Source organism: Trachypithecus francoisi, unplaced genomic scaffold (assembly GCF_009764315.1).
Source record: "Trachypithecus francoisi isolate TF-2019V2 unplaced genomic scaffold, Tfra_2.0 Lachesis_group1, whole genome shotgun sequence".
Lineage (NCBI taxonomy): Eukaryota > Metazoa > Chordata > Mammalia > Primates > Cercopithecidae > Trachypithecus > Trachypithecus francoisi.
The window spans coordinates 144,231,380-144,259,223 of record NW_022681454.1 but is presented as its reverse complement, the minus strand read 5'-3'; the positions used below and the strand labels follow the sequence as shown (position 1 = coordinate 144,259,223).

At 37.9% G+C, this 27,844-nt stretch overlaps 1 protein-coding gene and 1 pseudogene across 3 annotated transcripts in view; both read right to left on the bottom strand.

Annotated features, from left to right (window-relative positions):
• Positions 1 to 27,844, bottom strand: part of EDNRA (endothelin receptor type A) — a 65,042-nt gene that overhangs the window by 17,715 nt on the left and 19,483 nt on the right. For 2 of the 3 annotated variants that reach the window (XM_033215425.1, XM_033215426.1), the window contains exon 3: positions 7,986 to 8,113. In XM_033215425.1, coding sequence (XP_033071316.1) covers positions 7,986 to 8,113 — 128 coding nt within the window. Of the gene's footprint in view, positions 1 to 398; positions 1,452 to 7,985; positions 8,114 to 27,844 lie in introns of those variants that run through there. The other variant, XM_033215427.1, reaches the window with a different exon arrangement.
• On the bottom strand, positions 21,199 to 21,992 carry LOC117086259 (annotated as a pseudogene).

The following is a 27,844-nucleotide window of genomic DNA, read 5'->3' as shown; positions in this document are numbered from 1 at the left end:
AGGGATTTATGGGCTGATCTTTCTGCCCCATATGTTCCAGTTGGGAACCTGAGAACTGGCATCTTGCCACATCCTCTGCCTGGTCTCCAGTGAACCTGGGGCGTCTGGACCACGGCTCAGCGCTGCCAACTCCTGGTAGAGCCTTTTCCCATTATATCACCTTGTACCCTGTCATGTGATAGGCCAAAATAAAAGTATAAAATATATATTTTATTCATGTAAAGATGTTTGTTAGTGTCTGTATCTATAAATAGATTTTTACATGTTATCAAGGCCAGAGGCATTTAATGCATGTTTATTGAATCTTGAAGGTGTGGTCTGGGACAGTCATTAAGTTTAAAAATGTTTATTCTTGAAAGAACTTTAAAACATTATAAAATAAAACTTAAAAAGATCACTTCAACAAAATCTGTTTTTTTCCCTCTTTTCTTGTTTTTATTCTCATAGGCATAGTTTGAATAGACTATAATCATATGACTCACAATTTTTAAATTTTAGCTTTATTTACATTAAAAATACTCTCCTATGTTTCTACATGGGCGTGGCACTTATCAATTTAATGGCTACACAGTATAACAAGATTTTGATATAATTTACTTGAATCTTTTTTCTATGTTCACATCATTTCTAGTGTTTCACAGTTGTCAATAAGACACCTATAAGCTTGTTTGTACACGTAATTTTTTTCTCTTTCTGAATGATTTTTCTGGATTAATTATCTTAAGTGGGATTACTGGATCAGGGAATAAATAGATGGCTGAAGTGCCTTAAAAAAGAAGTTTCTACCAAGTGCCTGTCAATGAATGCTTGCCTGTGTTAGAATTTATTATTTATTCTTATTTGCCACTTCCATAAGGTACAGTGCCACCCCTATCTTTACCTCTGCACATCTTTAATTAACAGCAAACTTGATCATTTGTAATGGTTGTTAATGATTTATATCTCTCATACCATATGGAGGTTTGGAAGCTAAATACTAGCAGGAAGAATGCTTCTTTAGAGACAGGGTCTTACTCTGTCATCCAGGCTGAAGTGCAGTGCACAGTCATAGCTGCAGCCTCAAACACCTGTGCTCCCTTAAGGGATCCTCCTACCTCAGGCTCCCAAGTAGCTAGGATTATGGGTGCCCACCACCATGCCAGGCTAATTTTTAAAAATATTTTTTGTAGAGACAGGGATCTCGCTATGTTGTCCAGGCTAGTCTCGAATTCCTTACTTCAAGCCATCCTCCTGCTTTGGCCTTCTAAGGCTGAGCCACTGCAACTGCTTGGCCAATTCCAATTTAGAAGAGAATCAGGTATGGTGAATTAAAAGAGAGCCGCAAATGCTTTACCACTTCTTCAGCTGAGTTCTTAAATTGAGCTGACCTGTGACTACTTTGATCAATTGAGTGTGGCTAGAATGATGTTTTGCAGTTCCAGGTCTGGCTTCTGACAGGAGCCTTGAGCCTGCTGGAGCAAAAACGTTGCAAGGACCCTGAGACTACATGGAGGGGGAGATGGGCTCTGCTGAGCTCAGACTTCCAGCTGTCCTTGCTAAGGTGCCAGGCATGGGTGTGTTGGACCTCTGAAACAAGCTCAGAGTCAGCTGAAGTCCACCAACCGCAGTGGAAGTGACAGGGAGCAGAAGAATTGCCCAAATTCCTGACCTTCAGCATGGCGAGATATGATAAAATGGTTGCTGTTCTGAATTGCTAAGTTTTGGGGTAGTTATCCAAGAGAAATGGGGTAGCAAAATTAACCAGTTGCCTTATCTTGACAAAAAGAAAAAAGAACAAATAACTCAGTGCAATAGTGAACAGACCCCCAAATAAGATCCTATTGCCCTAGCCAGCCCTGGACTTTGTCCAGTTCCTCGCTCGTGTCTTCGGCTCAGACCCTTCCTCTGTGTCTTCACTATTGTCATGATGCAATAGAAAACCATAACACCAAGAAAATAAGGAGAAACCAAGTCCAACTCTAACAAAGAGGTTTTTCTGAAAACCACCTTCATGTTTCTTGAGTTAGGATATGTCTTTGAGAATATCACAGAGACCACTGAGCAATTATTTGAAATGATAGGTTCAAGAACTGACATCAGGTTTTCAGCCATATAAAACAAAGCGCCTTATTAATGGATCTTTGCAACTTTTCCAAGTATCTAATAACACATCACTCTGGAATAGTTGTTAAAAGAGTTTTATCTTTTTACAGCCTTCTTCCCCAGGCAACTTTTAACAAGTTGGATCTGTACCCAGACCTTTTTACTGGTCTGACTCCATCATCATCATCTTCCACTTTAACACGACTTAGCAAAGAACAACAGTGATCCCTCCTATCCCCCTCCTGCTGCTGCTTTTTTTTTTTTTTTTGCCTCCAAACAAACTCAAAGTAATATAAAACTTGTCACTTTCAGCATGTAAAAATACCTATTTTAATAGCTGGTAATGGCTGGTTATTCATTTTTGTTGGGAAAAGTTTATTCATTATAGAAGTATACTGCCTTAGAATTAAAAAGATATTTCACCGAGAAAGCTGGATTGGGGTCAAAATTTATTTCTGAATTTCTTCAGTTCCTGATTTATCTTTTTCTCAAGTGACCAAGGATGTGAAGCTAGATTCGTGGAGAATTATTCAAAAGGTTAAACTGAGACAAGTCCATAGTTGAAATTAGCAACGAAAGCCTATCCATTCTGGCAGAAATCTCGTGCTTTCTCTCAGTCCTGTTTCCCTTATTCAGATTAAAAGCTGATAGTGAGAAAGCTAGATCTTTTCTTTGATCTTACATCATTCTGTAATCATTGATTAATGAAGTAATAAAGAAATCCTATAGAACTTGGATGTATGGGTTCTGTCATTTTCTTTCAAACAACTCTGAAATGTGAGATAATAATTATATTTAAAAAATACTGTGTAAAAAAATCATGGGAACTCTTTGTCCTGGGCCATAATTTATTCAGCTCATGAAACGAAAGTAGGGATTCACAAACTGCAACAGGTTCCAAACTCTCTTTTTATTCCTTGTTTTATTTGAAAAAGTGTTTTTTTTTTTTTTTTTTTTTTTTTTTTGTAGTAGACTATAATGCAACCAAATGGAGAGTTAAAGCAAATGGAATCTTATCTTCAGGAATTAAGTGTGAATGATTCATTCTCTCGTGTGAAAGCTTTTGAAATAGAAATGTCAAATAGATTCCCTACATACAAGTCCTGGAGCTTACGGCCAATACCAAATGAAATGTAAAATAGTAAAGTGTGTGTCTAGGGAACAAAGAATGATTAATTTATTTTCAAGGAAAAACCTTTTGGATTAAGGCTGATTTTTTTGTGAGAGTGGAATTTTAAAATAGTTCATCTCCTTGATCTACAACTCAGATCAAATCTTAATGAGATAGATTCTTGGCATTATTTTTTCTTTCTTTCTTTTCTCTTTGTTTCTTGTCTTTCTTTTCCTTCTCTTTCCTCCTTCAGTCCTTCCTTTCTTTTTAACTAAGAATGACTCACATTTCATTTGATACACAACTATTTATCGTGATGGAACATCTTATTTCTTGTTCTTCATGCATGAGATGAAGAGAGGAGGTGGTATGGGTGAGGTGACCCAACACTAGACATAGGAATCTATGACCTAACCTTCCCCCATCTCCCCGACTCAACACTGGGCATGATTGAAGCTGGGCATGATTGAAGCTGGGCATGATGCTCCGAGATCCCCTCAAAGAAGAAAGAGGAGGCAGAACAAAAAAGCGAGGAGGAACCAGCTCTGCCCCCTGGGCCTGTGAGAGGAGTGACAAATATTTTCCCCAGCTTATTACTTGTTTTTTTTTTTTTTTTAAGTTTTATGCATGTTTAATCTGAAGGTTTTAAAGTACTATATCGTAAAATACATTTATCCTTTTATCCAGAATTTCTACCATTCTTTTAAAGTTCAGAAGGATCTTCCTTCCCTTTCCAGAGATCAAAAAGATAGTCTATTTTCTTCTACTGCTTTATGGTATAAACAAAAAATAAAATTCTAAGCCCCTCAAATAACTGAATGGACCCTGCCTCTTGGCCAAGGGGATTTCAAAGAAACCTAAAAAACAGGTTCAGGCCATGATGGGAAGGGGATGTCGGACCTGCCTCTTCATACTCTCCTCTCTTTGGAATTCAGGCACAACAGGCCAGCATTAACATTAAAATAGATCTTAAGACAACAAAACAGACTCTCTGTAGCAGTGAGATACCAAATCCCAACCATACTCTAGTATAGCATCACATGACAGAGAGAAGGCCCTGAAAGAAATAGAAGTATTTCACTCCAAAATATATTTCTTTGACCTATTTTGAAATGACCCTGTTAGCTATCTCTTGTGGGGAAAATTTACATTCTGTAGATAATTCCCTTCCATTTCCAGGTCTTTTCCTGATCCAGGAGAGATTTAACTAAGAGTCTGGCACCTTTTAAGATCTGATAAGAGACATTTACCATCTATTCTCATACTACCTGGAGGTTTCATCTACATAGAACCTTGGCTTCCACAACCCCCTTATCCTAACCCCAAGCACTTCTTGTCAGCATTTGCTGACTTCAAATCTTTAGGCAAAACTTAACTCTTTCAACTAAATGCCAGTCAGGAAATATTTGAATCCACCTATGACCTGGAGGCACCGCCCTGCCCTCCTTGCCCACTCTCCACTTCAAGATGTCCCACATTTCCAGGCCAAACCACTGTAAACCTTACATGTATGGATTTATGTTTTTGCCCGTAACTTCTGTCTCCCGCAAATGTATAAAATTAAACTGTAACTCAACAACCTTGGGCACAGGTTCTCGGGACGTCCTGAGGCTGTGTCACGGGTCATGATCTTCACATTTGGTTCGGAATACATCTCTTCAACTATTTTTCAGAGTTTGACTTTCTTCGTCAACAATGGTTTGAGTTTTTACGTGCTTGAGTATAGTGTTTAAGAATGCAGACTGGCCGGGCGCGGTGGCTCAAGCCTGTAATCTTAGCACTTTGGGAGGCCGAGACGGGCGGATCACGAGGTCAGGAGATCAAGACCATCCTGGCTAACACGGTGAAACCCCGTCTCTACTAAAAACTACAAAAAACTAGCCGGAGAGGTGGCGGGCGCCTGTAGTCCCAGCTACTCGGGAGGCTGAGGCAGGAGAATGGCGTGAGCCCGGGAGGCGGAGCTTGCAGTGAGCTGAGATCCGGCCACTGCACTCCAGCCTGGGCGACAGAGCGAGACTCCGTCTCAAAAAAAAAAAAAAAAAAAAAAAGAATGCAGACTACCAACATTTGATTACTGGCTCCAGCACTTAGTAGCCATGCTGACTTGGTTAATCTCTTTCAACCTCAGCTTCCCTATCTGTAAAGTGGAGATAGCACACCAAGTATCACAGTTACATAAACTAATTTTTTTTGAGACAGAATCTCACTCCATCACCCAGCCTGGAGTGCAGTTGTCTAATCTCGGCTCACTGCAACTTCTGCCTCCTGAGTTCAAGCGATTCTTGTGCCTTAGCCTCCCAAGTAGCTGGGACTACAGGTGCCTGCCACCATGCCCAGCTAATTTTTGTATTGTTTGTAGAGATGGGGTTTAACCTGTTGGGCAGCCTGGTCTTGAACTCCTGGCTTCAAGCGATCTGCCCACCTTGGCCTCACAAAGTGCTGGGATTACAGGCATGAGCCACCTCACCCAGCCTAAACTAATTTTTGTAAAGTATTTTCAACAGGGCCTAACACTTAGTAATACTCAATAAATGGTAATAATTATAAATATTATTATTGATATGTAGTAGAAGACTTTAACATGCTTTTTCCCTCAGATGGCTAAATAGCATTATTTATTGATAAAACTTTCCTTCCCTGATTATATTCAAAGTGATTTCAGCCTATATTATTAATACATTCTTGTGTATTCCAGCCCGTGAGTCGAGTTTTCCCACTGATTTGTCAGTGTGTTCATGGGTTTGCATTATATTGTTTAAAACACTGTAGCTTTATAGCACTTAAAATGACCACATAGGCCACTGCATTCTAGTCTGGGTGACAGAGCAAGACCCTGTATTTTAATAAAAAGACAAATCTTATAGGAAGAACATGTGTGTGGGACACATTGATCTTTTTTCAAAATCTCATGATTATTTTCCCATTTCTTTTCTCTACATGAATTTTAGAGTTATAACTAAAAAATTTAATTAGATATTATAATGAAAATATATGGTTACATCTCTGAAAGAAATGTAACTTGATGATATGCAGCTTGATGAATACAGGAAAAATTTTACTTGTATTAGCAATGTAAAAGAGGCGATTTAATGCCTTTAACTTTTAGATAATAGAACACTTTGAATGAAAGAAGAAATCATGTTGGGATGCTGGGAGTGGGAACATCAGAGTGAGAATTTATTAGTGAATCAAATCCACATCGTAAGTGTTTATTCAGCTTTTTATGGTCTGAGGTACCATGATCTATTTAGTCAAGTGGAGATTATACAGTTGCCACTTATGGTATGCAAGTGTTTTTATGCAGCAGCCTTTAACATCTAATATAATGTAGACGTAACCCAAAGAGACCCTAGGCTTTCCTGCAAATCAGTGAAGGGCCTTATTCATAGATGATAAAATTATTTCTAATCTTTGGGTTTACCATTGCAATGGGAACATTTTTGTCAATGGTATGATTGCATTTTAAATTACTAATGAAATTATTTTTTGTGTTTTATTTTTAATAATACTAACGATTTTTATTTTGTGTTTCACAGTTAAAGTCATTTATTTATTTATTTATTCATTCATTCATTCATTCATTCATTTCTGGGCTCAGGTGATTATCCCACCTTAGCCTCCTGAATAGCTGGGACTACAGGCATGCACCACCATGCTCAGCTAAGTTTTTGTATTTTTGGTAGAGATGGGGTTTTACTATATGACCCAGGCTAGTTTCAAACTCCTGGGCTCAAGTAATCAGCCCACCTTGGCCTCCTAAAGTGCTAGGATTACAGGTGTGAGCCACCGTGCCCAGCTGACATAAATTTATAACAAGGATACCATTCTAATTTTCTAATTACTGACTGAATGCACATTTTTATGTTTTAACAGTAACAATTTTTGTCCTAACAATAATTATAAATGTAAAATAACAGAATATCTGTAAACACTTTAATGTTCTTTAGGAGAGTGGGCCTTTTATTTCTATAATGATGAGACTCAGGTTCCCTCATAAAGTGTCAGGGAATAAGTTAGAATGAAAACCTCTTTTAAATTGTATGTAGGCTAATTAAATAGGCCATTATACACCACTTGTGTGAAATTATAGTAAATATAAAAGAGTACCACAGAATGTGTTATAAAGTTCCTAATTTCATTCTTTATTATTGCTGCTATGAAAACCAGAAGGTAAAGAAAATACCATCTAGAAGTTCACAGAATTCAGAAGGGCTTCTTTAGAGAACTCTTAACAATCATGTGTGTGGATTGTGGAAAGACTAAGGGACATTTGATGGATTTTTCAGAATTGGATAAAGGGATGCTTCTGGTGTTGCCTTCTTTTTAAAACTTATGAAACATTTCAGGCTTTCAAAAAGGCAGGGAGAAGAACATAGCAATATGGCGCACTTACCTCTCACTCAATTAATTAAACATTACAGATATAATTGAACAGTATCATCATTTTTTAATGATAAATTTACCAGGTGAAATATAGGATTTGCATATCCTGGAATCTCCTTTTCACAAAGTTTATTCCATCTAATATGTTAATTTTCCCTTTGTTGTCAAAAGGGTGTCAAATGGGTATTATTGACAAAATGCTCTATGTACATAATTGAGCCAAAGATGGCTAATAATCAGCAAATGTGGAAGGTAATTCTAAACAGCAAAGGCAAGGTGGTTAATGCTTTAATTGACTTGAAGCTATATCAACAACTGTCCTGGGCACCAATTCTCTTGACTTCTCTTCTTTTTGAGAAAAATGCTTTTCTAAGCCCAGCAAAAGAGCAAAGGGAAAGAACCATGTTACCTGTCAACACTAAGAGCGCAGAGGTTGAGGACGGTGATCCCCACTGAGGACTTCTGCAAAAAGGGGAACAGCTTGCAAAGAAATACGCCAAAGTCATTGTGATCAAAAGGCCAGCGCCCAGCCAGCAGCTGAAAGAAGGAGACACAGTGGTAAGAAGTGGTAGAGCTGGCACGGAGCTTGTGGGCACTTACATTTCTAGTTATGCGTTCCAGCTTCTAAATTTTATTCACAGTGCTTTTCAGTTAGCACTGTAGCAAGAGTATTACTATTGTTACTTTTTTCTTTCATATTTTAAAGCCTCAGCAATTTTTAGTCTGGAAAGATATAGAGAATATATTATAATTATTAATATATAGTAACATGAATCTATTGATATATATTTAATATATAATACATACTTAATATAGTGTATTAATGCTATAATACATACTTACATATTAAATATATTACAGTTATATAACACAATTTAATAACACAAGAGATGTGCCTTTGATCTCACATCAACTAGTGATGCTGCCTACTTTTCAAACAGTACCAAAAGTTTGGGATTTTGGGAGACAGCTCAGCTGAGAAGCAGACAGTGGTTTTTTATCTGTGCTCACTAAACCATGGGTAAAGCAAATAATTTCAACTGCTGAAATTGGCAGATTATATTATCTCCTGACAAGCAGCCAAAACTATGAAAGGTTAGGGAGAATACTGGAAAAAAACAAAGTGGTGTAGAAGCTACTAATTTTGGCAGGTAGCTAACACCTAAAGCCACTTACCTTTTCCTCTGTGCTTAAGGGGCTGACTCTGCTTCTTAAGATGTGATGTAAGTGGCTTTTCTCTATTTAGGCTCAAACTTCCCCTTACTATACAGAAAAATGTGATTACCTTGCTCTGTTGGTATCATTTGCAGAAAAATCTGTTCTTCCATGTTGACAATTTCCAATCTTGTTTGCAAGGCAAGAGTGGACACCCTCTCCTGGCTGTGCTGGGTAGCAGACACATAACAATAGCTACCAGTACTCTGTATTTGTCTAATTAGGTATTGTACTAAGAGCATGGGCTTAAATAATAGCTCAGCTACCTAAAAGGGGGAAGGAAGTTCCTGCTGAACATATGATGCCTTTTCAAGTGTGAAAATGGTATTGATTTCCTTTCTAATTTTTTGCTTAGTGACTCAATTTAAACTTAACTCACTAGGAAACAGTATTTTACTAACCTGACAAACACTCCTTTTTCTCTTTTTTTGAAAAGTTCTTTTTGCCATAATAACTAAACTAGGCTTTGAATTTCTTTTCTACTATTTCCAAAAGATGATGTGAGGTTTAATTTCATGGTCAGTGTGATCCATAACACCAGTCTATTGAAAGAGATTGGGAAACTAGTACCCCGTAGATAAAGAATGAGAACTTGGTTACACAGGGAAGCGTCTCATTTTGTGATTTTTGGCTAAGACCCTATACAACTTCATTACAAAAGTTTTCTCTCTTTAGTTTTCAAGCTTACTTCCCTTTCTTCTAAATAGTTTTTGAAAAGAACCTTTTTCTTCAATCCAATTGTGCTTCTGGTTTCTTCTTCATCTCATTATAAACAGTCTCGATTGGTGTCTTCTCAAAATTTCCTCACAAACTTTTGTCCAAGGACAACCACAAAACTCTTTGCACAAACACTGCCTTCATTTCTTATGGTTTTCATGAAGCTGACAAATAATTATGCCATTGCTGACTGCTGGTTATTAATGCTTGGTGCAAGTAAAGATGTAAAACACTATTTCTGGGATGAATCACCCTATTAAAAACAAGAAAACCTGAAAACTACTTTTTATAGAGTAAGAATTTAGAATTCTGGCCTAGAATTATAATTCTTCAAAGACCACAGATATGTAATTAAAACAGTGTAGGCACGGTTATGGGATATGCTCTGGAACAGTTGAATTGTTTGTTTGTTCCTTTCCGGAGATTAAGAGGACCCTGATAATCCACATGAATGGATTTCCCAATTCACACATCTAACAATGAGAGAAAAGAAAAAGATGTTCTTGCTTAATAAGGGAGACTTTGAAATCCTGTGAAGGTCTCAGTGGCAAGTGCTAAGAAAATGATCCAGAAAAACCACAACTGAACATGGATTCTCTCAGATTCTTCCAATCTCAATTATATTTTTTCCTTTTACATGCTTCCTTAAACTTTTAACTAGATTAGGTTAGGGTTAGGCATAAAGAAGGACAGAGAGGAAAGACATCATGGAATCGGTGGGAAGCAAGAAGGTCATGGAATTGTCTTTCTTTGAGACAAACAGGGGTGTTGGTGTTGGTGGTGTTCTTTTTCCATTTCCTAGGAGTGAGCACTGATTCTTCTTGGGAATTATAGATAAAGGGGAAGGAAAGAAATCATTGGAGAAAATTATTAGGTGAAATCACTGTGTAGACTTCCCTAACTTGTATCTCCTTCATTTTGAAAGGATGTATGGGTAGTAAGTGTCCAAGGCTGCTAGGAGGAAATTAGGTCCCTGCCTATAGGCAACGTCCCCCTCTTTTCCTTTTCCTCTCTGGTTGCATGTGGCTTCCTCAAAGAGGCCCTCATTAACTATCTAACCTCAAGTAGAACCTGCTTGTTAATCTCTTCCATGGAACCATTGTTGGAGCAGTCCTACATTCAAAGTCTCCTTTCAGCTTGCTTTGCTAGAGCAGAATCAGGAGTCCTCATGGAGGCAAACAGTGGGGCTCACGGGTTTTCTCATATTTAGCAGAAACACTTGGAGCTTCTGAAGGACTACTGGGAATGCATCCTGTTATTTACTTGCACTTAAAAATATAATACATAAGATGGCAAAAATTAAGCTGTATAAAAGCTTATATAATGAAAAGTTAAGTCTCCCAATCAAGGCCCCCAAACTCCCTGCCCAAAGGCAACCACTGTTAAATGCTAAGTGTGTTTTCTTTGAGAAAACATCCTACGTACATAGAAACATATGCTTTTTTTTTTTTTTAGAAAAAGAAAACAAGTGGGAACATATGGAAATAATATGTTTTAGTAATGTATTATGATCTGTTTTTCCTGGAGTAATTTTCTGGAGAGCAATTCTATTGCTTAATCAAAAAGTTTTGATTTTTAAAAGCATGCTAATGAAATAGACTAGGAGAGGAATAAATACGTAACTGTTTAAGAAAATACATCCTAGACTATGGTAAAGAACTCACTGATTTCATTAACGTTAACAAGCTACTGTCAATTCAATTAAAAAAAAAAACCAAAAGAGTCTGACAACCTGACGAGTAGTATTGGTTCAAAGGGTTAATCATGCACCTCAGATCAGTCATAGCTTATTTTTGCTACAAAAGAGTCTATGTACCCTAATATTTATAATTTGCCACCCTCGTATTTATAATTTCCAAGGACATTATACAGTACCTAGCACAAGTAGGTGTTGGATGAATCAATGACTCCAACTCTTTAAATCAGATCGTATTTTCATAGTTTGAAATGAGACAGTACCAATTTTAACCTGAAAACACATTCACCTTGAAATTTATTTTCTATTTGAAAGTTGTTTATCAGTGTCTCAAAGTAGTGAGTAGTTTAAACATAAACACTCTTTATGTTTAAAGAAACCTGCCATGGAGTTGAGGAAGTGGGAGGATACTGTGCTATTTAAGAGTCTAGGCTGACGAGAGGCTGCCATTCACTCTTTGCTTGAAGACATCTCACTCTGGGCTGTGATGAGTCTGCCCACCTTCCTAAGAGCTACAGGGCAGGCCATTGGAGGTGAGGCACATCCTGTGGTCTAAATGTATGTCATGTTCTCCTCTTCTTAAGCAGATCACAGAAGAACACCACAGAAAGAATCATGGAGACACAGAAGGCAATCTGCTGAGCCAGGATTTTGCATGCCTTTGTTCTAACTCAGGGGAGTTTTCTATAGTTGAAATATAGTTAAAGCCCCTGATCCCCACCTGAAAATGAAAGCGCTTCTAAATGGCATAGATTAATATAGAAATTTTGCATTTGTGTGGTTGATTTGGACTGTATCAAAATCAACATCATAAAATTGACAGGCTGCACTTTTTAACCTGTCAAAAACAGATTTAGGTAAGAACTTGTACTGTATGATACATTGATATGCACCCTGTTTGTAGAATGGATAGAGCCAAATGCAGGATGTACATTCACCACTATATTTAGTGCAATGCAAGATCTCACTTGGCTGGGACCTCTTAAGTATGGGGAACATACTTGTTTACATTAGTTTTCTGGAACATACCTGACAACCAGAAAGTAAGGAGCCAAATAGTTGTGAAATTTATGCCCTAAAGCTCATGTGCTTTAGTCCTCAGCAAACTGCCTAAGTCTTCACTACAGGAGGATTGATTCTCACTTTACACCAGTGGTGTGAAGCCTAGCTCTTATTGTGCTCTAGCCCATTGCACATCCAGAGCTGTTCATTAATAGAGACTCTCCAGAGGCATAGTTCTCAGTGTTGCCTGTATATTAGAATGATGTGGGGAGCTCTTACATATCCCAGTGCCTTGGCCATCACCCTAGGCCAGTGCTTACCAACCAGGGGGCAATTTTGCCATCCTCCTTCCCCTCACCAACACAGGGGACACTTGGCAATGTCTTAGATATTTTTAGTTATTACAGCTGGGGGTGGGTGTGCTACTGGCATCTAGGGGTAGAGGCTTGGGATGCTGCTAAACATTTTGCCATATACAGGACAGACCCGCCTTCCCCAACAAATAATCACCCCGCCCAAAATACCACTGGTGCTGAGATTAAAAAACTGTGTCCTAGACCAATGAAATTAGAATCTTTAGAGTTGGGACATAAGCATTAGTAGTCTTTGAGGCTCCTCGAGGGATTCCCAAGGACAGCCAAGGTTGGGAATCGTTGCTGTGCAGCAGCAGCTCCCAAGACGTAGCAGCTGCAGAATCACCTGGAGGGCTGATTGCAACACAGATGGCTGGGCCCCATCCCCAGAGTTTCTGATTCAGTAGGTCTGGGGCAGGGCCTGAGAATGTGCATTTCTAGCAAGTTCTCAGGTGATGTTGATGCTGCTGCTTCACCAACCATACTTTGAGGATCACTGCTCTAGGGGCACCATGGTCAGCAAAAATGACAGCTGACAGTCAGATGGAACAGGAGGAGCAGAAAAAGGTATAAAATATAGTCATAAGAAATAAAAAATCTTGGACTAGGTGCGGGGGCTCTCACCTGTAATCCCAGCACTTTGGGAGGCCGAGGTGCATCGATCACTTGAGGCCAGGAGTTCGAGACCAGCCTGGCCAATGTGGTGAAACCCTGTCTCTACTAAAAACACAAAAATTAGCCAGGTGTGGTGGTGTGCACCTGTAATCCCAGCTACTCGGGAGGCCGAGGCAGGAGAGTCACTTGAACCTGGGAGGCAAAGGTTGCAGTGAGCCGAGATCATGCCATTGTACTCCAGCCTGGGCAACAAGAGTGAAATTCCACCTCAAAAAAATAAAAAAAAAATAAATAAATAAATAAATAAATAAAAAACCGTAATGTTTGGGGCCATGTAGCCTGCATCCCCTTACATTCTCACCCAAAGACATCAGTCCCTAAAGACATCAGCACATAAAGTCACAGTACAATAAGAGATGTTCTACTGCCCCAGGCCTCACCAGCTTAGCACTACAAAATAAGGTCGTTCTCACCTATATTTAAGACGGGTTGTGAACCTATAAGACTTAGGTTCAAGTACAAGATTGACCTATTGCTAACTGTGATCTTGGGTAAGCCAGTTCCCTGTTTTAAGTCTGTGTTTGTGTATTTGTTAAATTTACAAACCTCATACCTGTCACAGGGATATGATGCTCATTTGGGGGGCTCAAATGGGATAATGCATATGAAAGAATCCTGCAAACTGAACATACACCACACAAATGTTATTTTGAATTGCTACAATTTGTAATCACAAACTGAAATGGACCATTTATACACAACCATGAAAATATAATGAACTTAAGCCTCTTTATCCATTCCAGATGTTAATATCCCCTGCTACTTAATCCTATTACTTGTATGTTATTTTTGTTATTGTCATGGCATCTTAATATGGTACAAATGGTACAAAGAAAAACTTTATGCTAATTTTCCTCTCATCCCATCCTGTGAGGCCAAGGGATTTTTTTCCTCTCCTTCATCTCCTGCCCGTCCTAGACAGAAATGAGGGATTTACAAGTATGGTCTGTAATAGCTGCAAACCTCAAAGCAAAGAGAATCTTCTTTTTCCTTCAATATGAATTATTACAGGGTTACTTAGAATTGGACATGACTGACCAGGTATCAGGCTTTAAAAACTGAGGTTCTGAGGTTTTTCTTTCTTCCTTGGGGAGGGACTGGGATGTAAAAGTTGGTACATAGTTGACTTAGTAGCAAACAAAAACATCTTCCAACAGCACAGACTGAGATGATTATAAAGCTTGTGATGCCCAGGACAGGCCATTTATGAGAACATGCTCTCTGACCACTGCAGATCTCAAATCAGATACTACAAAATAAAGTCACTGCGTGTGACCAAGAATAGATTTTGTTCTTCTGTTATGCATTAATTGCTTCAGGATTGAGACAGAGCGTTCATACAAATGTCGTAAAAGCTATGGTGTCTGCCTATCCCCTATCCATACACTTTTTCCTTTGAACAGGCTCTTCTTGCCTCCTGACCAGTCCAAGAATTCAGGATGTATGACAAATGCAGAGTAGAATAGAAATTCCATAAATGGTTTTGACTCTGGCCTTGGGAGCCCTCCATGAGCTGGGGGGATGGAAAAGCCCTCCTTTTAATCAAGACAGCTGGCTTGGCATAGTAGCTCAGAGCATGGGCCCTGAAGCTGGACTCCTTGGGGCAGACTGACCCCAAGCTCTGCTATCTTCCTGATCTTGTGACATTGACGTGTTTGTTAACCTCTGTGCCTGTTAGTTTTCTCTTCTATAAAATGAAGATCATTCTGGTAGCTATCACAGAGGATTACTGTGGGCCAGAGAAGAGAGAGTCCAGAGGAAAGGCTTAGCAGAAGTCAGAATATGGAAGGGTGAGCAATAACTATTGATGGTTCATGGTTATGGTCACCCACAGTCCAGGTCAGCAGGTGCAGGGTGGTGGCAGGCCACACAAGAACAAAAGGCCCCACTCTCTAGGAACTCATCCTAGAAGATAAGCAGAAATAATGGCTTCTCAAGAAGCTCTAAGCAATCTTCCCTGGGCACTCCACAGAAGAGGATGGTATGACTTAACAGTAAAGAGAACAGGCTCGGCGGCTTTGTATCCTGTCATGACTTAGACATGTTAACTGTTCCTCACGGAAAACTGCAGATAAAGAGAGTACCCATGCATATGGCTGATGTATTAAATGGGTTCATACATGAAAAGCACCTAGAGCAGGGCCTGATCTAGAGCAAATCATAAACATTAGTTCCCGTAGGAGATGGATTCTGAGGAACTGCTTCTTGCTAAACCGCATTTAGATGGAGAGAGATGGAATTGTTGATACTCGCTAACCACATCTTTCACTATTGAATATTCAGTGTTTCAGTCTCTGCTGAGGTCTTCACTTTTTAGAATCTGAAATACATAGATGTTAATAACAACAAGGTGGATGAGAGGAAACAAGGAGAAAAAAGAACTTTTTAAAGCCAAAGTTCCAGAGCCATGAAGATTTTTTCCTTTGAGGACAGATATCACCCAAGATATGGGCTTATCACCCCTGAGAGTCTCAGTCACCTGAAGGCTGGGAATCAAGAGGAACATCTCTTTTTAACAACTCTTTTTGCTGTAAGAGTACCAATTCAAAAGTGAGGGACTTGAAGCTTCTACTTATTTTGTAAGCATACAACCAAAGGATCATTGCATAGAGGAAAATAGAACTTTAAAGAAGAAAAATTAGCCTCAATATTGAAACTGCAAGGTTTGTGCTGATTGTATGTGTCAATACTTTAAGGTTTAATTCATAATGGAGAGAAGATTCATGCTAGAAAGAAAGAACCCTGGCTTTCCTGGAATGGAGAAAAGATTTTCCATGTGTTGTGAGTGGAGCCCTACATTTTGTCATAACAACGTACAAGCACAGTTTTGGGCCTTATCTGTGTCTGGGTCAGAGCTCCCATCATAGAAATGGGGTGCTCGGACCTGGACAGACAATAAGTCCCAAAACCGAATGGAAACGTTTTATAGTTGATTTTAATCATCAGTCTCTGTGGTCAGACATGCTAGTGCCTATTTAAAATAAACAGGCAGGCAAAACCAAAGCAGAACAAAACAAGATAAAATGGAATAGCAGAGATCCCCACATATAGATTTAGGTAGTGGATCCCAAAATCTTATCAGTGATGTAGGTGACGATGAATAGGAAAAAGGAAAAACAAATGGCATATTTGAAAGCATGCAGCTGATTTAATGATCTACTATATAAGTTCTGAAGAAACTTGAGTTCTTTATTGTAAAGTTTGTCATGTGGTCACAATTATACTGAGTGTAGATGGAAACAATGAGCCAACAAAGATATGGTATGCAGCATGAGCAAAGTAATATTATATGTGTGTTTCGGGAAAAAAAGAATAAAGTAGAATAAAGTTGATACTCTCACTGACTTATTAGTAAATATAGTTGAGGTGATTTTAATATTTAATAACAGAAATTCATTAGAAAATAAAACTTCACAATTACTCATAGTTGAGGCATAAAGCAAAATAGAAAGACAAAGTCAGGATGGCTGGGTTACTAACCATACTATGAAACCCCAGATAAGAATGGCATACATTTTAATAATTCACTCACTAAAGTTTTAGAAGCCAGGCTGTCTTCTAGGGAAATGCAATTTGTGGTATTGAGAGTATTAAAACCACAAAAGTTCCATTGAATGCAGATATGGAAGGACGGAACATACTGAAGGAGAAGTTAGAAATGCTGGTTTCTAGTCTAGCTCTGTCAAAAACCTTGAAGATTTAGCTCCCTCCTCTGCCAAAGAAGAAGTGTTAGGCCAGAGCTAGATACTCTCTGAATTCTCTGCCAGCTCTGAAATTGTATGATTATTTTCATGTCAGAACTCTAGTCTGTAACTAGTTTATCTGAAACTGTTATTAACTCCATTTATCCCTAAATTAATCTGTACCCTTCCCTGTACTGTATATGATTAATTTTACTTTCTCAATTTCTTTTCATTCTTCCCATGAAAGAGTGTTTTAGTCCCTTTTTTTTTTCTAACTAAAAAGATTAAGGATGTCAGAACTTGGGAAATCCCAGATTGAAGCCTTGAGACTATTTATTTACCTTGAATATATGAACAATATTTCATTATTCTCAAATGAAAAGTCAAAATCTATAGTAAATGTGCCCAGTGAGCTGTAAGCATCATATTGTATACACAAATTGAATTATATATAAAACGTAGACAAAATATCAGTTAAGTGGTGATTTTAAACTTCCAGCCAGGGGTCTGTTATAAACAATAATGTAAAATTAAAGCTTTTTGAAAAAGTTGTAAAAATTAGTTTGATATTACTTTACGTCTTATGGTCATTTGGAAATGAGATAAAATTATGTTGTACTAGTCTAGAATGATAGATTTTTGCCTAGTTTTACTTCTAGCCTTGAGCTTTGATATATATTGTGTCTCCGCTATAAGCATTTTGTTTATTTTTAGTAGAACAAAAAATACACAAATTTCAGGTCTAATACAATCAGCCTACAGTGACACGGGGTTCCTTTCCTAGACACCTGCAAACCCAGAGAGCCTTCTTTTGCCATTTTCTTGAGACTAGGACCAGTGTTCTATTTCCTTTCCATCTCTCTCAAAGGACTAGATACATTGTTCCACATGCAGCAATTGCCTAAGAAATATTGACTGCCAAGAAAACCAGCCATTTATGTACATTTTGTAAAGACAAATCTGGTCAACACTGTTCATCTTAGGTTTTAAAAATTATAGCATTTTACACTTGGATGGGAGCTTAGAGACCATCTAGATCAGCAGTCCCCAACCTTTTTGGTGCCAGGGACCCGTTTTGTGAAAGACAATTTTTACACGGACCTCGCCGAGGGGCAGGATGGTTTTGGGATGATTCAAGCATATTACATTTATTGTGCACTTTATTTCTATTATGATTACATCGGAATATATAATAAAATAATTATACATCTCACCATAATGTAAAATCAGTGGGAGCCCTCAGCTTGTTTTCCTGCAACTAGATGGTCCCATCTAGGGTTAATGGGAGACAGTGACAGATCATTAGGTGTTAGATTCTCATAAGGAATGCACAATCTAGATCCCTTGGGTGTGCAGTTCACAATAGGGTTCATACTCCTATGAGAATCTGATGCTGCTGCTGATCTGACAGGAGGCAAAGCTCAGGAGGTAATGCGAGCGATGGGGAGCAGCTGTAAATACAGAAGAAGCTTCACTTGCTTGCCTGCCACTCACTTCCTGCTGTGTGGCCGGTTCCTAACAGGCCATGAACCTGTACTAGTCCGTAGCCTTGGGGGTTGGGGACCTCTGATCTAGATCACTGGTTCTCTCAGTGTTGTCTGCAGACCACTGGGGAACCCTGGGAACCTTCCCTGAGATGTGCAAAATCAAGATAACACTCAGAGATTATTGCCTTTTTTCACTGGTTGACATCTGCACTGTTAGTACAAAAGCAATAGTGAGTAAACTGCTGGTGCCTTCACATGAATCATGACAGTGGCACTAAACTACCTAAAGGTCATTGTACTCTTCACCATTGCACATTTGCAGGAAGAAAGCTGATGGTGCAAAATAAATAGAACTTGAACAAAGTCATAGGATACAAGATCAATATGCAGAAAACAACTGCATTTCTGCATCCTAGCCATGAAAAATCCAAAAAAATTAAAAAAAATTGCATTCAAAACTGTACCAAAAAAGAATAAAATAGTTGAGAATACATTTAACAAAAGAAGAATTAAGATTATTAAGATGGCAATTCTCCCCACATTCACCTAAAGGGTCAATGCAATTCTTATCTAAATCCAAGGAAACTAAAAAATTCATCTTAAAATTTCCATAAAAATATAAGGGATCTAGAACAGCCAAAACAATTTTGACAAAAAGCAAAGTAGGATAACTTACAGTACTTCTTTAAAAACTTACTATTTATAATCCTTTATAAAGTATAAAAAAAGTTCTTTAAATTAAAAAAAAAAAACCTTACTATTAATATAAACCTCCAGTAATTAAGACAGGATGGTATTAGCAAAACAATAGAACACAGGTCACTGGAGCAGAAAGAAAATCCAGATACAAGCCCTTATATTTATTGCCAGTTGAGTTTTAATGAAGGTCCAAGGCAATTCAATGAGAATAGTCTTCAAAAAACGGTGTTGAAAAACTGAGTATCCATATGCAAAAAAATCAACTTAGATGCCTGCCTCATATCATACACAAAACTTTAACCAGAAAAGATTACAGACCTGAATGTACGAGCTAAACCCCTAAAACTGTTAGAAGAAAACAGAGGAGAAATTCTCTGTGATCTTGGGTTAGGCAAAGATTTCATACATAGGACACTAGGGCATGATCCATAGACGAAAAATTTGATAAACCGGATTTGATCAAAATAAGAATTTTTGCTCTTCAGGCTGGGTGTGGTGGCTCATGCCTGTAATCCCAGTGCTTTAGGAGGCCGAGGTGGGTGGATTGCCTGAGGTCAGGGGTTCGAGACCAGCCTGGCCAACATGGCGAAACCCTGTCTCTACTAGAAATACAAAAATTAGCTGGGCATGGTGGTGCATGCCTGTAATCCCAGCTACTCTGGAGGATGAGGCACAAGAATCGCTTGAACCCAGGAGGCGGAGGTTGCAGTGAGTGGAGATCACCCCACTGCACTTTAGCCTGGGTGACAGAGTGAGACTCCATCTCAAATAAATAAATAAATAATAAATAAATAAATAAAATAAATATTTTTTGCTCTTCAAAAGACATGAAGAAAACAAAAACAAATCCACTAACTGGGAAAAATATTTGCAAATCATACATCTGATGAAGGACTTCTGTCTAGAATCTATAAAGAACTACAACTAAAATAAAATAAATACAAATAACAATTAAAAATGTGCAAAGGATTTAAATAAATATTTTGCCAAAGTAGATATATAAGTAGGTAAGGACATAGAAAATGCTCAACATCCTTAGCCGTTAGGGAAATGCTAGTTAAAACCACCATGGCATACCACTATACACTATTAAAATGACTGTAATGAAAAAGACTGACAATAATAAGTGTTGGGGTGAGGATGTGAAGAAATTAAAACCCTCATATAAAGCTGGTGGGAATATGAAATGGCACAATTTTTTTTGATGTTGATATAATCTACCAATATTATTTTATTTCCCCAGTTTCACATATACTAATTTGCGCGCATTTAGCTCTGTGCAATTGAGTAACGTGTAGGTTTGTGTATTTATCACCAGTCAAGATACAGAACAGGTTTATCACCACAAGGATCCCTTTTGATGTCCTCTTCTACTCATATTTCCCTTCTCTCCCCTTCCCATTCCTAACCCCTAGCAACCATTCTCTACAATTCTATCATTTCAAGAATGTTATCTAAATGGAGTAATAATAGTATGCAATCTTTTGAGATTGGTTTTTTTCACTCAGCACAGTTCTCTGGAGATTCACCCAGATGGTTGTGTGTATCAATGACTTGTTTCCTTTCATTGCTGAGTAGTAGTCTCTGGTATGGATGTATCATGGTTGGTTTGACCACTCATATTGAAGAACATCTGAATTGTCTCCGGGGTTTGGCTATTACAGGTGAAACTACTGTGAGTGTTAAGGTACAGGGTTTTTAAAATTTTTTCCCTCAAAATAAGGAACTTTGGCTTTTTATTCCTTTTAAGAGTTTCTGTAGTTGACTGTTTTTTTCTTGCTATACTATTCTGTCTGATTCTGTACTACCTCAGCCCCTCAGAGATACAGCAAGGGCAGAGTCCTCATTTAAAAACTGTTTCCTAATTTTACATGCTAAAAGCTAATATTTAAGAGAAATCTTCTTAATCCTCCAACCCTTATTCCATTGTGAATAACCTGGTTTAATACAAGTTAAGTCTATAAATAAATTTGTTCTTTCTCCTCAAAAAACACTGAAGAAACTTTACAATAGTTACAGGTTTAGAAAATTTACCAAGAGAAAGGAAAGTATTGCCACTTAGCCCCTATTAACGTACAGTGTTCAAGCCTTCCAGTATCAACGCGTTTTGCTTAGCATCGCTGTTGTTTCACTAATATGCTGGCCAGGAGCCGTCTTAATCACTCATTTCTTCTCCTTGATGATGTCTGTACTCTAGCTTCAGCTCCCATGTGTTTTTGTGGATCTCTTTTACATTCTGAACACCAATTTCTTTTAAGAGTTCCCTCAGGTATACCACAGGTTGTTTTGTCACGTCCACCAAGTCCTTAAGATGATAATATTGTTGTTTCTAAAGGCTGAAAATAGCATGTCTGAAACGTGTTGTTTATTAGCTGGAGCTTGTTTTCCATCTGCTTTCTCTTTCCTTTCATATTCAGTATCGTACTGATGATTAGCAACAGGTTCGAAACTGGCTGTTACAACTTTGTCCAGTTGTTGTGATAGCCTTACAGATTTGGAAGATTCTTCTATTTGCAATCTTTTTAATCTCATGTACTTTTCACTGGCAGTCTGTTGGCATTCAGCTCTTTTTACCACTATTCCTTCCAAAGACAGCTTATCTGATGAGCTCTCAGTAAATATTGTTCATATATGTCCTCCATCACTTTGCAAGACAAATGGATGTTCTTTATGAGCACTGACTGAAGCTGCTTTTCCGCCAATATCATGAATATTTGCAAGATCTTCATTCAAAGTAAATGACACCTCAGTCCTTCCTTGAGTCTTGGCAATCCACAGTTTCCCAAGTTCACCTTTTTCAGGGGCTTTAGCTCATTGCTGTGCCAAATATTCAGGAAGCTGCCAGGATATTGGGACCCCGGGGAAAGAGCAATGTACGGGTTTTTGCATGAACGTAATTTTCACTTCTCTGGGATACGTGCTCAAGAGTGCAACTGCTAGGTCTTATGGAAACTGCATATTTAGTTTTATAAGAAACTGCTGGCCAGGCAGGGTGGCTCACACCTGTAATCACAGCACTATCGGAGGCCGAGATGGGTGGATCGCCTGAGGTCAGGGGTTCGAGACCAGCCTAACCAACATGGTGAAACCCCATCTGGTGGTACACACCTGCAATCCTAGTTACTCAGGAGGCTGAGGCAGGAGAGACTCGCTTGAACCTGGAAGGCAGAGGTTGCAGTAGCTTAGATCGTGCCATTGCACTCCAGCCTGGGCAACAAGAGTGAAACTCCATCTCAAAAGAAAAAAAAAAGAAAAAAGAAACTGTCCAACTCTCTTTTAGAGTGGCTCTACATTCCGTTTCTACCAGCAGTTTCTCTTCATCCTTGACAGAATTAGGTGTGTCTCTCTCTCTCTTTTTTTTTTTTGTTTAAACATTTTAGCCATTCAGATAGGGTTTAGTGATATCTATCTCACTGTGGTTTGACTTGCATTTCCCTAGTGGCTAATGATATTGAACATCTTTCCATGTGCCTATCTGTCATCTGCATATACCCTTCAGTAAAATTTCTGTCTCTGTCTTTTGTCCATTTTCTATTTGGATTATTGATTTTTTTACCATTGAGTTTTGAGAATTCTGTATATATTCTAGATACGAATCCTTTTTTTTTTTGAGATAGGGTCTCACTTTGTTGCCCAGGCTAGTATGCAGTGGTGCAATCTTGGCTCACTGCAACCTCTTCCTCCCAGGTTTAAGTGATTCTACAGCCTCAGCCTGCAGAGTAGCTGGGACCACAGGTGCATGTCACCATGCCTGGCTAATTTTGGTATTTTTTTTTTTTTTTTTGTAGAGATGGAGTTTTGCCACGTTGCCCAGGCTGGTCCTTAACTCCTGAGCTGAAAGTGATCTGCCTGCCTTGGCCTCCCAAAGTGCTGGGATTATAGGTGTGAACCACTGCACCCGGCTGTTGTCTTTTCATCCTCTTAACAGGGTCTTTTGCAGAGTAAAAGTTTTTAATTTTAATAAGGTCCAGCATTTTTTTTTTCTTTTATGGATCATGCTTCATGAGTTTCCCTTAAGATATCCCTGTTGAAGCAGCAGAGAAATTATAAATTTTGAATATATCTTGAGCTTAGGTACATGTCTTTTTAATATTCCATGTGACAAAAGATTGGTGGTGATATTAATGAATGTAGTTTTTTGATATTACATAATTAAATTAGGCAATATTGAGAAGATCCTTGTAATTGGTAAACTAGTAATTCCTAATGGCCAATGTCTGATGTTACAAAACCATGCATATGTAAAACATCTATACAAAGTACAAGAGAGACAACATATTTTAATGTAAGAGTGTCTGAAAAGTTCATTAATATGGTTTCAGATTCCACATTACAACTAATCTTTACAAAACTGCCAGTGGGAGAGTTTTGATGTAGTATCAAAGAATATTTGCAATTATCTGAAAAGACGATTAACATTCTACATTTTTTTGTGAGGCTAGAGTTTTTAAATATGCTTCAACCAAAACAACATAGTACAACAGATTGAATGCAGAAGCTGATATGAGTTTTAGCTGTCTTCTATTAAACCAGACATTAAATAAAGAGATTTGTAAAAATGTAAAACAATGCCATTTTTCTCACTAAATAATTTTTTTGTTTTGGAAAATATAATTTTTTTCATAAAAATATATCATTTATGTTAACATTTAATGGGGTTCATGAAAATTAATAAATATTTTTTATGAAATGATTAGTTTTAACTTGTAACATCATAAATATCAATCAATATAACATACATGAAGAAAAATTTGGTGTCCTCAATGATTTTTAAGAGTATAAAAGGGTGTTGAGAACAAAAATTTAGAGAAACACTGATCTAGATTAATACTTTGTTTTGAAAATGAAACTGTGAAGGTCACACATAGCTAGTCAGAAGCATCTTCATAATATTTTAAATATTTAATTTTCTTTGCTGGTATAGCAAAAAAATTACAATCTGTATTTCTCTTCCTTTCAAAATTGTGGTAATCACTTTTTTGAAAGAGGTGGTTGCAATTTCTAACCTACTGTAACTTTTAACACAATGATTTGTATCTACAATGAACAGTATGGTGGCAGGCATCAGTATGGTTCAATACAGAGGCAGCTGAGCATTGTTTCCATGAACGCAGAGACATTCTACACCTGGGAACTAAAGGACCTTTTCCTGCTATTTCCTGCTTCCTGTTCCCTGCTTGTCCTGGGAGCTCCGCCTAGATGCTGGAAGGTCAGTAGATTGAGATTCTTGTCACTTAGCTCGGTCAGAACAAGACTTGCAACCAAGGTATTCATCCAGTTGATTAGATTATGTATTACCTACATTAATTTAGAATTGGCTTTCTATTAATTTCAGCTAAAAAGAAGTGTGTGTGTAGGATGAATTCAACAAAATGAAGCCTCATATCTATAAACATATTGTACGCAAAATAAATTTTAAAACATATCTGAAAAAATACAATGGTGTTTTACAATTCTCCCAAATTTTAAAATTACATTTATCTTTCTTTATCAAAACTAAAGCTCTCAAAACAAACTCAAGGCTGAACAAAAGAAAATGTAAAAAGATTATTTTATTTACTGGAAAGTCATTGTTTTCTTCAAAACACTAAACCTATGAATTTAGGTACAAAATTTAAATGTCAGTTTCAGGCTGAATTCACAGTACATGAAGTTATAAACTAGATAAATGAAGAAAAGCAGTCACACCAGTCTTTAAAATATAAAGTATTTCAGCAATTAGGCTAAATACTTATTTTAGAAGAGATACCTCCCATTCTATCATCCTAGATTATTTCCTAAAAAGCTACAGACATGTTATCAGATGACATTAACACTCAGTTGTCACCATAAAGTTGTCATTCAGAACGTCTGTCTCAGTCCTCAACTACTGCCTGAACAGTGGAAAGTTCTGCGGTAAAGCTTGGATATTGGTTTCTGGGTTTTTCATTCTGATCTGTGTCAAAAAACGGGAGTCGAAACTGGATGGAACTTAGCTACTACAATTCATAACTTAGTTTTCAAAACTGTTATATTTGGGAAAAGTACAATTCTTCAGCCTCAATGCACAGGCTTATCTTGGTTTCAACCTGAAATATCAAAAAGCTGTTCAAGTTGGAGATGAAAATAATTTGGTTCCATTATGAGTACTTTTTTGATATGTAAATGACTGGGAAAAATTGACACAAATACTTTACAGATCCTTTTTCTAAATATCAATACTCCAATAATTAGAGTTTATATATTTGACAATTTTCAGGTATATGAATTCTGAAATAATTTAGTGTATAGAATCCACTGACAATCAGTGACTGCTTCAGAGTAGAAAAAATATCTAATTTTCTATGATACTTTCTTGAATTAGTATCCTCTTGATTATGGGTAAAAATGTATATACTTTTGCAAAAGTAAATGACACATAAAATTATCATTGGGCATTTGATTCAGTGACCCAATACATTTTCCAAAATTAGTTTCCTATTTTTTCACCATTTTTTATAAGCAATCTTAGTGTATAGGAGCAAAAAAAGACTTCCTCTCTGACATTTTCTATTTAAGATAATCCAAAGGAAAGATAAATACCTAATCTAAAAATATGGTTAGGCAATGGGGAAATAGGGACTCCTATATTGCTAATGGGAGTGCAAGAGAGCACAATTATTATGGGGGATAATTTGGCAATTTGTATCAAAGTAATACAGACACTTGACCTATGGCACAGGAATCCTATGTGTGGGAATTTGTCATATAGCTGTACCCACAGATATAAACATGACATGCACATGGTTACAATTGTACCATAGTCTGCAAAAACAAAAGATTGGAACAATTGATTATATAACCTATGGCACTCTCCCATAATGGGATACTATGAAACTATTTAAAAAATGAGGCAGCTTTTCATATATTGATATTCAGAGATCTCCAGGATATACTGTCAATTGAAAAAAGCAACATACAGAACATTGTATAATAAACAGGGGAGAGAATATAAATATATATTTGGATTTTCTTATATCTGCATGAAGAAACACTAGAAAGATACAGAAGAATCTTTTAAAGGTGATTCGCTATAGAGGGTGGGAGTGGGGAAATTTGGTGATCAGGACTGGTCTAAGAGGAAGACTTCTCAATGTGTACCTTTTTCTATTTTCTTGATTTTTGATCTATTCAAATATATTCCCTATTCAAAACATGAACAATTAGGATTTTCTCTAATTTATACAAAGGCATAAATGTGTGAGAGCGTACCTGCTACTAGTGTGGGAACTGCCCCTGCACAGGCATGTTTTTAGCAGAGAAGAGGCAGTCTGAACAGAATGTGGCGTGTACCAAGGATCACAACCTAAAAAGTAATTGAAGGACAAATATTGAGCCCTACCTAAGGCACTTACTTTTCTCCACTCATTCATTCATCCAAAATTTCTGGCTAAGAAAAATATACTTCATTAGACATCTTCAGTTCTAATACCAGCTTTTTCCTCTGGGCCATTTCCACAAATAAACTAAATGTTTATCACTTCATGAGGGTTCATTGGAGCTACTGCAAACAAGTAAAGAATTTCAAAACCACAAGAGAGATGGGCTTTGGTGTAGATACTGAGAGGCTCTTACACCAGCCTGCTTGGAGAGGGGATCCGGATGAATGAGTGCCTCTGCAAAAATCATGAATAGGTCAATGCTCTGGTTCTTCAAGCGGCTTTCACGTAGTTGGATTTCAGATGTTGACTCCTCACATTTTGAGAGTGCATGCTTCCTCCCTTTCTTCCTCAAATATATGAAATGTCACCTGGGTGCTGGCAGAATGACATGGTTGAGTCCTAAGGATGGGTCTCCACTACCCAACTCTGCTTTTTTTCCTCCATCCCCTGTAGCTCCCCTGTCCTTTCCTCCCAACATTTTTTTTTCCTTCCAAGCTGGAGCACAGTGGGAGCAATCATGGTTCAGAAGCCTTGACCTGGGTTCAAGTGATTCCCCCACCTCAGCCTCCCAGTAGCTGGGACTGCAGGCACATGCCACTACACTCAGCCAATTTTTGTATTTTTTTGTAGCAATGGGGTTTCATCATGTTACTCTGGCTAGTCTCAAACCTCGGGGCTCAAATGAGCCTCTGGCCTTGGCCTCCCAATGTGCTGGGATTACAGGCGTGAATCACCTCGCCTGACCGCCAACAGTTTGGAAAAATCTAATGTAAAGAGAGAACATCTGTGTCACCAAAAATAACATGTATGCATACATACATACACCTAGTGACAAAGAAATGGACGTGAGATATTTCTTATCCTCCACTTTCCCCTTTGTCTAAGACATGGTCTTTCTGTCCATTATTAAAGAAACAGTCCCTGATTTTCACAGCATAGAGGTAAGAAAATTCATGTTTTTAGTTATGATCATGTAATTCAATTGGTCCACCCAAAGAAATATAAAGTGTTATGATTTTCTGACTAAGTACCTTCAAGTATGTGAAACTTTATCTTTAAGACTTTTAGAGGCTGGGCGTGGTGGCTCACACTTGTGTCCCAGCACTTTGGGAGGCTGAGGTGGGCAGACCACCTGAGATCAGGAGTTTGAGACCAGTCTGACCAAGATGGTGAAACCCTGTCTCTACTAAAAATACAAAAATTAGCTGGGCATGGTGATGGGCACCTGTAATCCCAGCTACTCGGGAGGCTGAGGCAGGAGAATCGCTTGAACCCGGGAAGCAGAGGTTGCAGTGAGCCGAGATTGCATCACTGCACTCCAGCCTGGGTGACAGAGTAAGA